Below are 11,220 nucleotides of genomic sequence, written 5' to 3' on the forward strand. Positions count from 1 at the left end.
AAATATTGGGGATACAAAGAAAAACAAAAGTAATGACTGCCCTCATGAAGCTCATTGTGATAGAGATCGCAACTTGTCAACAGGAAAATACAAGATAACACACAGACCAGAAGCCACTGGCAGCTAAGGGAAGTAGGAAAGACCTTTTGCAGAAAATGGAATCTCAATTTCTTGAAGCCAGGAAAACTAAGAGGCCAAGGTGAGAAGAGGATGCATTCTAGACAAGAGGGTCAGTGTAAGGGCAGGGAGATGGCACTGCCAGCAAGGCTGAGCCTTGCTTTAAAAGCTCCTGTGCCAATGAGACTGGGATGGCCTGTGAGTAGACTCTGCACTCCTTTGTTTAAAGAAGAAAAAAAGTCAGGGAGATGGTAGAACATGGTATGTGAGGAACAGTAAGTAGGCCAGCACAGCTGAACTATAGAGTGGATAGAAGAAATAGTCTAAGACTAAAAGGGTAAGAAGGAGCTGAAGGTTAGAGAGAGCTTTAAATGACAAGAAAGTCTATTTAATCCTGGGAGATTCTGAAGTCTACTTCGAAGACTGCCAAACCTACACTATAAATAAATCACTGCAGTATCTAAATGAAGAAACTTAAGGCAAGACCAATTAGAAGGGTATATAACAATCCAGGAGAGGCACGCAGAGGACCTGAATCAAGGCAGTGGCTATGTTAGTGAGAGAGAGAACATCTGGAAACAGACGAGGGTTAGGATGACAATGGCACTGAGGTAATCCTGAGTGACAGGGGAGGACTGGTGGTGCCCCAAAGTAAAAAGTAGAGAAAAAGAGAGTTTGAGGACAAAAGATGAATATGTTAAATTTTAGATCCCCGGACAGTCTAAAATGTCCAAAAGGAAGTGATTTAGAACTTTCAGTTTAGAAAACATACTAGAGGATATATAGACTTGGGAATCTTCTACACTAAACCTATGAGAGTGCACTTAGTGAGTTTGTCCTCATCTTTGCCCATTCTTATGGGACTTTCCAAGTAACAAGCATGCTGCCAGGATGATATTTTGTACCCACCTTAACAATTCTTTGACATAGGTTCTGAAGTTGTTAAAAGTCTAGGATTGTTGCTTGGAAATTTTATGGTTCTGGCAACCGGGCAACAAAATGTCAAATAGACTCTGTGACCATAAATTAAAAGAAAATGACAAAGCACTGTTTCTTCATGGCATCGCTTTGGTATGATACTTAGCAAGTGCTCTTTAAAAAAAACAAAAGAGGTAGGAAAAGGTGAAAAAAGGTGAAATGAGGATATGAAATTTTAACTAATTTGCCTATTATGGTTTATAAAATTCCAAAGAAATTCAACAGAGTTGGAAATGTAGGTCAAATGTGTTGAATCATTTTGTTAAATGAATTTAAAAATAAATGAAGCCTCAAAATTTGCTTTATGAAAAAAGTTTATTTTTACATAAATAAAATTGTTGTTTCCACCAAATTCTTTTAAAAATATTTCCTCCATCATTGAAATAACTACCTTTTTGGTACAGGTTATATAGTACAGAATGGTCCACCAGCTCTTTTGCTAAACTTCTTTATCTTCTTCAGATAAAATATGGCAACAGTTACTCTCTTTTATCTCTCCCATTATGGGGTTTCAAAACTTAATTCTTTAAGCACCTATTTACACAAAATTCTTAACATTATACAGATTTCACAGATTTTATGTAACAGATTTAGATAACTTTGGTATCAACACACAGTGCAAACTAACCAAAGGAGCAATGAAAGATTCAGGAAAAAAACTGGGGCTATCACAGACAGACCCCTATAGAATTTATGAAAAGTATCTAAGAATGAATTTTAAATTCAGTAACACTGAAACAATTAAAACAATTCACTACTTTCAAAGGAGTTACAGAAACACTAAAAGTTACATACAAATTACTACAGAAACACTAACTTACATACATCACAAAGTAATACCATACAAGCATAAGGCACTTTAAAAATAATCAAATGTACAAAAGGATTAGATATAAGAAACTGTAATTATCAGTAAAAAAAATTGCAGCTCAGTAGAGAAACATGGGGGATATACATGTGTCCCATGCAACTTTCAAAAATGTTTTGAGTGAAATCTCAGGTTTCATAAAAAGCTAAAAAAAACCTCTTTCATCATTCATACTTTTAAAAAGTACACATCTATTGTGTTTACATATATTTAAATGAAGTAAGGCAGTGGTTCAGGTAAAGAATATATCTATACCTCTGTTGGAGAAAAAAATTTTTTTTCTACTCAAGGAAGCTTTATATTGTACATTCAAAGGAGGGGAAAATGGCCAATACTTCCACTGGCCACTATTTCCATTCTAGAAACATGAAGAAAAAAAAACATTTCCATTGGCAATTCAGCACTGAACCTGGGAAGAACTAATACTAGACAGTGTGATTTAGTAGAAAGAATTATAAAACCAGAAGCCAAAAGTCCTGGAATTCAAGTTCTAGCTCTCACACTTTCTCTGAAACTCAGTTTCAGCATCAGGAAAATGAGAATACTCATATAGTATGCAGAGTTTGACCCAACATTAAAGACAGGAAAAACCAAGTGGATGAAGAAATTCCTAATGGTCATTATCCTAGACCTATATAATATACAAGTGAGTAGGTACTGAGTTGGCTATTAGTATCTTAGACATACTCTCAGATGGACAATAAATTGGACCCAGGGCTGAATAGCAAGAATACAGATTGGAATGCTTTTCAAAAATAACAGTACTTTCAATAATTCCAAACTGCTTCCTGATCTAAAAATCCTTTTTTCTTTTAAAGCAATATTCTTCCACTAAAACAATATAGCTATGAATCACAGAACGCCACAATATCTAAAACTTTAGGTGATCCAAAGGGACAAAAGTGAAACATGGTGAGCATAAACAAGTAGTATAACACATCACCAAAAATTATGTGCACAATGTAGCAGCCCAGAAGCTATCATCCTAGAGATGCATTATCAGAAAAGATGGTGGGCCAATCAAATAGCAAAAGTGAGGAACAACAGATGAACAGCCTGGAGTACTGCTCTGGTACCAGCATAATTTTTTTTTTAAGCAATTGGGGTTAAGTAACTTGCTCAAGATTACAGGGCCAGTTATTTCTGGGTGTGGTGCTGAGTGAACGAGCCCAGGATTCGATCTCCAGGTCATCCCAACACTGGAGCAGGTGGTCTTACTCACTGAGCCACCTGGCTGCCCCTAACCAGCATAATTTTAAAAGACTTTTAAAAGGAAGACCTTCAACAAGGTGAATAAATCCTTTAGGGCAAACTGCTAAGAGTACATAAATAAAAGCTGCAAAAGAGAAGGCATGAATGGGCTGTGATCTATACTGTTGGAGGGAGTATCCTCATTGATGAGATCACAGGTCTACTGAAGTACTAAAATGTAACACGTACACCTAGTCCAAGGTTGTTGTTGAGAAAGGTATTTGTAAATTTTAAAGCATTTAAAAACTGAGTTACTAATCACAGATCAAAATTACTTTTAAAAGTAAAATAAGCTTGTGAAAGTTTAGTAGGCACAAATTGACTCAGGAAAAAGATCAAATACAATTCAGAGTCAAAATTAAGTAAATATTTTCCTTTTTAAAACAGGAAAGATACACAAGGAAGTAAGGTCTTAATATTCAGTTACAAAGCAAAGTGATGTAAATATGCATAACTGTTGGAAGTAAAGTCTTATACATCCATAGGTGCAAATATCACATGGGAAAAAGTGCAAGCATTATACATGTAGCAAATCTGCCTCCAATTTCCTAAAGCAGTCATTATTTCAACATCTAGTTGGTTGTGCTGTATTGGTTATCTGGTTTCAAGGAATCATAGCCTTCTTTTAGCAGACCCCTCCATGTTTTAAGGAATCTTGCATTTTCGGTACATTTGAATGCCAGCTCTTCCACCTGGGCTGAAACAGCAGATGTGGCCTCAAGAAGTTTAATTAATGAAAAGGCTGCCTGTAATTTTAAAAAAAGAGAGTAAACAGAAGAATCAAAGTATTGTAGTTTATTTCACAATAGTGGTCACCACAAACCTTCCAACAAATATAACAATATAGAGACTCGAATCAAGATTTTGTGTGAAACTTTGTATTAAAAAAAACAAAACAAAATCTATATAAGATCTCGTTTCAGGGTGACCAAAATTTTTTAACCAAGTCATTGTCTCATACCACCTACCCAAATAAATTCAAAACGGATATTAAAGGTCCTATCAATATTACCAACAAAGTTCAGAAGCAAGAAATAGAAAGAGAAATTCCACTTAAAATAACTGTAGACATTATAAAATACCTGGGAGTCTATCTGCCAAGACACCCAGGAACCATATGAACACAATTACAAAACACTTTTTTATACAAAGTCAAATCTAAACAATCAGAAAAAATATCAATTGCTCATGGGTAGGCCAAACCAATATAATAAAAATGATAATTCCACTTAATTTACTTATTCTATGCTATAACAAACTACCAAAAATTATTTTATAGAGCTAGAAAAAAATAATAAAGTTCATCTAGAAGAACAAAAAGTCAAGAACATCAAGGGAATTTTTTTTTTAAAAAGTAAAGGAAGGCATCCTAACTATACCAGATCTCAAACTGTATGCCAACATGATAATCATCAAAAATAATCTGGTAGTAGCTAAGATAAGAGGGTGGATCAGGGAAATAGATTAGTTACACAATACACAGTAGTAAATGACCATAGTAATCTAATGTTTGATAAATTTTGCAAAGGCAAAAACTGCTGGGAAAATAGGAAAACAGTATAGCAGAAACTAGGTACAGACCAACATCTTATACCGTATACCAAAATATGGTCAAAATGGGTACACGATTTAGAATAATGGGTGATATAAATAAATTAGGAGAACAAGGAATAGTTTACCTGTGAGACCCATGGAAAAGGGAAGAATTTATGGCCAAACAAGAGATAGAAAGCATTACAAAATGTAAAATGGGCAATTTTTAATATTTTAAATTTCAAATTTGGCACAAACAAAACCAATGCAAGTAAGATCAAAAGGAAAGCTGAAAGCTGTAGAAAAATTTTTACAGCAAGTAAATTTGATAAAGATCTCATTTCTCAAATATGTAGAGAGCTGAGTCAAATGTATAACACACGTTATTCCCTAACTAAATGGCCAAAAGATATGAACAGGCAGTTTTCAAATTAAAAAAAAAAAATCTGTTATCTATATAGTCAGATGAAAAAAATGTTCTAAATAACTGATTAAAGAAATGCAAAATAAAACCTCACTCACATCTATCAGACTAGCAATTATGACAGAAAAGGAAAATAATACATTTTGGAGGGGATGTGGGAAAATTGGGACACTAATACACTGTTGGTGGAGTTGTGAACCGATTCAACCATTTTGAAGAGCAATTTGGAACTACACCCACAGGTCTGTATACAAAAAAAAAAAATTAAGTGAAAAGAACCTATTCATACAAAAATATTTATGGCAGCTATTTTTGTGGTGGCAAAGAATTGGAAATTAAAGGAATGTACATCAATTGGGTGTCTATTAGCTGGGGGAATGGTTGAACAAAAGTGGTTTTTGAAAAAGTGATTTGCTATAATTACCAATCATAACTCCAGAGGACTGAGGATGATAGATACTTCCTACTTCTTTGCAGAGAGAAGATGAATTAGATGCAGGTCAAGAATGAGACATTCATTTTCAGAAAAGGACAAAATGTGAATTTTTTTTTACTATACTTATTTATCACAAGGGATGGCATGTAAGAATAGGTAATGACAGAGCTGCAGAGTAAAGTTGATAACATTAAAAAAAAACTTTATATAATAGATTCCGCTTCATGTATAATCTTTTTTCTGTATTTTTTGTATATGAAAATATTCATATTTGTTGATATTTGTTAGGTTCATAGTAAAGTAACAAAACTACCCCCGCAAAGTCATTTTAGAAATCATAATCCAACACCATCTCTTTACAGATTGAGTAAACTGAGACTCAAAGAGGCCATAGAGCATGCCCAAGGTCACACAGGTTATCTATCTGGTCTGTGATATAAAGGATTCTAGCACATACTTTTACCCATTGTTCCAGGATATTTGTCTCTAGAACAGTTTCCACAACCCCACTCCCAAAACCTAAATTATTCTTCCCAAGTATAAGTATTCTTTATTTAATGGTTTTTTAAAAGTACAGGAATAAGTATAAAAGCATGTTCAAGTGCTGACAGATATATATCCTAAATGAGAAACTTAACCCATCTTTTCTGAGGAAGGCTGTCCTATTATTTTTAAAGATTATCTAGAGGAGAAAAAATTTAAAATATGTCTAATAGTCATCTAAAATTAATTAAAATCAACAGTATATATTGAACAAAACCTGGTTTCCCTGCTTCCATTCTGAACATGTGGGTTCACTCTTAAAAGTTCTCCAAGTGATTCCCTAACCTAGTAACTCACTCCATAAAATCCCTTATAACTATAATCCTTCCTTCTGCAATCTAAATCTATTTCCCTTTCTTCAGTCTTTGCTGGAAACAAATAGCTTTTTTGCTATTACTGGAGGAGAGGATTTCACAAGTCTGTCAATGCAAAACCTGAAAGGGTACCATGCAAGGTGACAGGGAGAAAAACGAGGTACCTATAACTACTGTTTTCGGAAATCAATCAAACTAATGCATCAGTTATTTCCTTACTGGGAAGAGAAGATGGGGGGCCAGAAACCAAAGGAATTCATTAATCTTCATTACCTTTCCATTGTCTAGCATATGACTGGTGAAACAAGGAGAGCAAACAAGTTCCTGTATTATGTGCATAGTACTAAGGGTTTTACAAATATTATCTCATTTGATCCTCATGATTATGATTATTATCCCCACTTTACAAGTGAAGAAACTGAGGCTGACGAAGGTCCTTAAGTTATTTGCTCTAGGTCACACAGCCAATCAGGGCCAAGTTAAGCATTAAAAGCTCAGGTACCCTCAGTTTGTGGGCAAGCAGGTGGGAATCCCTACCTCACCTGCAAATATTAAGTTCCTGCTACATGCTGGTGTTCCCCCTAAGTCTGGAATGCACTCCCTTTTTCCTGGTTTCTTTAAAGCATAGCTGAGGTGCCACCTCCTACAAGACCCAGATTCAAATAACTATTCTTGTATGAAATTTCTATTTACCTTTCTGAGGTGTGGTGGCTTAACACCTCAACTGAAGAAAAGCCCCTACAGAGCCGGGACTTTTAAACTCTATTTGACTCTGTTTGGTACACATAGAGATGTTTCATTCTTTGTACTGGTGCCCCCAGCACAAAGCCTGGCACATAAATAATAGGTTTCTAATAAATGCTCATAAACCGATTCTCAAATGTATCGGATCCCGTCAGTGCGATCTGGCCCCGCTGAGTTCCTCACACGGAGTTGGAGCCGAAGCCACACCCGGAACAGGGCCTAGCCAAAGTCCGGGAGAGAGCACGGCAAGCTCGGGGCCGTCTCCAGAAAATCCCCCAAAGCTCGGGTGGGAAGATTTCACGGCGGAGAGGAGTTGTGTTCCCACGCAGACTCAGTAGCGCCACTAGGGATTGGGGAGGGATTCAGAGGGATGGGCAGCGAGATAGTTCCGAAGTCAAGATCAGGCCGTTTGAGGGGGAAGGGTCTGGTGAGTTTAGCCCGTTCACTGCCCAAGGCCCAGTGTTCGAGGACAAATCCGGCGGACCTGGGATATGGCCCGCCGAGGCCGCTCCCAGGAACACCGCGTCCTCGGCTCTCGGGGCGGCCCCTGCGCGGCCGCAGCGGAGCTTTTGTCTCAGCCGGGCCAAGCAGGGGAGGAAGGAGGGGGACTCCCGGGAACCGAGGGCGGGCGCCCGACGTACTCACATCATCGATCTGCATCTCGACCTCCTCCAGCGGGTCCACGGTCTGCGGGTCCACGGTCTGCGGGTCCACGGCTCGGCCCCTGCCCCGGCTGTGGTTCCGGATTCTTCCGGCCAAGACCGCCGGGAGCTCGGGAGATAAGGAGAAGGCGGCGGCGCGGCCCAACGGGGACGAAGGGGAAGACGGGGGAGGAGGAGGAGGCGTCGGAGAAGCTCGGGCCTCGGCCATTGTGAACAGAAAGGGGCAGGAGGGCGGAGAAGGGTCCGGGTGGCCCAAACGAAGAGACACCAACCTTCAGAGTAACGGTCTTTCAACAGCGCGCGCCCAAGATGCCCCTCCCCTTTCACCCTTCGCCCTCTTCCCTCCCTCTCGCACCGCCCTCCCAGTTGAGGAGGGGAAATAGCAAGAGCAAAGTCAATTTGAGTACCTGGAACCAGCCAATGAGATTCCGGACACAGGCTCCATTTATAATCCCATCACGCCTGCGCAAAGAAATTTACTCCACCAGGCGCTCCCTTGAACCGGTCCGGGAGCACTACAGATCCCAACATGCACTTCTCTGCTTCGTCTTGTTCCCTCCTCCACTCGCGTTGTATGATGGGATTCACAGACTTCCCTCAAGATGTGAACTTCTGCATTTAAGTTCACATTAGAGAGGTGAGGACCTTCAATAGACGAACTAAGGGACTCCATATCCCGTCAGGCTATTTGGCCTTTGCGCCTGCGCAGAATCCCAGAGAGGCGGGAAAGGAACGAAGTGGGGTCAATGATGCGACGTCTAGGAAAGTCAGTAGAGGCGCCGGTGAAGAGAAGAGAGGATGGCGCCCCCCGCGGCCTAGAGGTCCTGCGGTGGCTGAGAGTTAGTAGTTTTCTCCCGTTCGTCTCGGAGCCGTAGAAGCCCCCCAAGTGCTTGTCATCATGTTGGTGCCTCTGGCGAAGCTGTCCAGCCCTGGTGAGCTGGGGACCCTAGTGAGGTCTGGGGAAGGAGGAGGAAGAGCAGGGAATGAAAGGAGGCGGGGTGCCCAGCCCGCCCCCCAAAAAACTAGGGCAAAGGTCATGCCAGTCTTTGTGACTCCCGTACCGACTTTCCCAGTCTCTGCCTCCTCACCTCGGAGCAGCTGCGCCGAGGGACTGCCCTGCGCAGGGCTGGCTGGCATCTGGGTTAAAGGTAAAGGGTGGAGGGGATCTGTCATCCCCGGCTGCAGCTCCTCTCGACGCGCCCCTCACTCCTGAGCCTGTCCTTTCTGTGACCCTTGCCAGGAGCTCACGTGCGTCCGACCCGCCCGGCCGGGCGCCCAAGGGAATGGTCACACCACAATTAAGGTGCCCACGAGATGCCCAGAATCAACTCCCCAGCTCCTCGCATGCAATTCAGGAGAAAAAAATTCTTAGAATAAGAAAAGTGTTGTGAAAGTGTATTGGTTGCAGTAGGAGGTTTTTTTTTTTCAGCTGTTGAAGCTACTATAATTATATTACCTTTTATTTTAATACACACCTGTTTTCATCTGGGTAGGGAATTCCTGGCGTGGGAACTACCCCCACCCCACTGTTAACTTCTTGGAGATATATAAAGGTTAGTAAGACTTGCCCAGGTCAGCATAGCTGGTATATGCTAAAAGAGGTATTTTGGGGGAGAGGACTCTGGTGAGATGGTACAGTAGGAAGAAAATTACAAGCTCTCAAGATTTTCCTTCACATAAAACAGCTTCTCAGGGCAAACATAGAGCTGTAAAAATAAATAAGAGAAGTGTCAGAACTGGAGTCCTCCTGGGACAATCAGAGAAGATCTGAAGATAAGTCCCTGGAAGTGGTTCCTGTGAAGAGTAAACACTTCCTGGCTAGGGACTACTTTAACAACAAAGTGGGGTTAGCTATGTTGGGTGACTGCCTCAGTCAGCCACAGGAACTTTTTTACCCTCTGCACAGTGAGGAGGGGGTTGGATACCTGAGCTCTGGAAGATCAGGGGACCCTCCCCTGACAAGAAATGCCAGACCCAGCAGTGCTGCAGGGACTTGGCAGGGGGTGAGAAGGAAACAACACATGCCAGGTGAATGCAGAAGCAGTGGGCCAGAGACACTACTGACTGTGAGCATTTACAGGAGGCTGGAGGTCTTGGTTTGGGTTCAAGGTCAGAGAGGAGAACTGAAGGAGGATCTGAGGCCAGAGGCACCATCCCCCACACCCCAGGGCTACAGGTGATTACAAAAATTAAGCTATTTTTTAAAAAGCACAGGCAAAGGAGAAAGAATGAAACCATAAAGAGTTGCTGTGGGAATGGAAAAGACTGGGGGTCATCTTCAGAGGAGTATAGTGAAGCAAAGAAACCCTCTTCTACCCCAAAGAGCAATGTCAAATGGTCACCTACCCAAAAAGAATTCATAGAAGAACTTTAAAAAGACTTTAAAAATCAAATGAGAGAGATTGAGGGAAAACTTTCTTAAAAAAAATAGGAACAATCCAAGAAAAACAAGAAGATTATGAAAAGAAAGTCAACCAGTTAGAAAGGAGATCTAGAATTTCAAGGAAGAAAATGACTCCTTGAAAATCAATTGGGCAAGGGGAAACCAGCAAAGTTATAAAAGATCAAGAAATAATAAAACAAAATATAAAGAATGAAAAAAAAAGAAAAGAATGTGAAACATCTCATAAGAAAACAACTGATTTGGAGAACAGATCATGAAGAGAAAACATAAGAATAATTAGACTACCTGAAAGGTATGGTCAAAAAAAGAATCTTGATACAATATTCTGAGAAATAATTAAAGAAAATTGTCCTGAAGCAATAGAACAAGAGGGGATAGTAGAAATAAAAAAAAATCTGTCCATCATCACCTGAAAGAGATCCTACAAGGAAAATCCACAAGAATATTACAGGCAAATTTTGAAACCCCCAGCTCAAGGATAAAATATTACAAGCAACAAGAAAAAAACAATTTAAATATGGTGGTACCAAAGTTAGAATCACACAAGACCTAGCATTTCTGTCACTAAAAGACCACAGGTCTTGGAACACTATATATTAAAGAGCAAAAGAACTGGGTTTCCAGCAAAAATATCATACCCAGCAAAGCTAAGCATAATTCTGAATGGGAAAAAAAATGGATATTTGATGAATTGTCAGATTTTTAAGACCATTAAAAAAAAAAAACTTGTACTTGATAAATTTGTCATACTAGACTCCAGAGTTCCATAAGATGTATACCAAAGGGGCAGCTAGGAGGCACAGTGAATAGAGCACCGTCCCTGGAGTTAGGAGGACCTGAGTTCAAATCCGGCCTCAGACACTTAACATTCACTAGCAATGTGACCTTGGGCAAGTCATTGTATCAGCAATGCCATATTCACAATGCCTATAGAGATTACAAATAT

At 40.0% G+C, this 11,220-nt stretch overlaps 2 protein-coding genes across 2 annotated transcripts in view; one reads left to right on the forward strand and one right to left on the reverse strand.

The window, feature by feature from the left end:
- Positions 1-1,391: 1,391 nt before the first annotated feature.
- On the reverse strand, positions 1,392-8,220 carry CUNH4orf46 (chromosome unknown C4orf46 homolog). Its single transcript, XM_069097327.1, has 2 exons — positions 7,854-8,220; positions 1,392-3,960 (listed from the first exon to the last, which is right to left on the reverse strand). The coding sequence occupies exons 1-2, from the start codon at positions 8,076-8,078 to the stop codon at positions 3,787-3,789; spliced, it is 399 nt and encodes a 132-aa protein (XP_068953428.1). The 5' UTR covers positions 8,079-8,220; the 3' UTR covers positions 1,392-3,786.
- Positions 8,221-8,595: 375 nt separating this feature from the next.
- ETFDH (electron transfer flavoprotein dehydrogenase) overlaps positions 8,596-11,220 on the forward strand; it is a 36,352-nt gene continuing 33,727 nt past the window's right edge. Inside the window, exon 1 of the mRNA XM_069097319.1 lies at positions 8,596-8,802. Within this exon, the coding sequence (XP_068953420.1) occupies positions 8,769-8,802 (34 nt within the window). The 5' untranslated portion in view covers positions 8,596-8,768. The remainder of the gene's footprint in view (positions 8,803-11,220) is intronic.

This window comes from Petaurus breviceps, unplaced genomic scaffold (assembly GCF_028583685.1).
Source record: "Petaurus breviceps papuanus isolate PSGF00001 unplaced genomic scaffold, PetGlider_PUasm1.0 126, whole genome shotgun sequence".
NCBI classification, from domain to species: Eukaryota; Metazoa; Chordata; class Mammalia; order Diprotodontia; family Petauridae; genus Petaurus; species Petaurus breviceps.

Bases quoted from the DNA above. Each gene is read 5' to 3' on its own strand.
- CUNH4orf46 (XM_069097327.1), bottom strand. From the start codon at position 8,078: ATGGCCGAGGCCCGAGCTTCTCCGACGCCTCCTCCTCCTCCCCCGTCT. The intron at 3,961-7,853 runs GTGAGTACGTCG...TTAAAATTACAG, and splicing joins TCGAGATGCAGATCGATGAT to GCAGCCTTTTCATTAATTAA.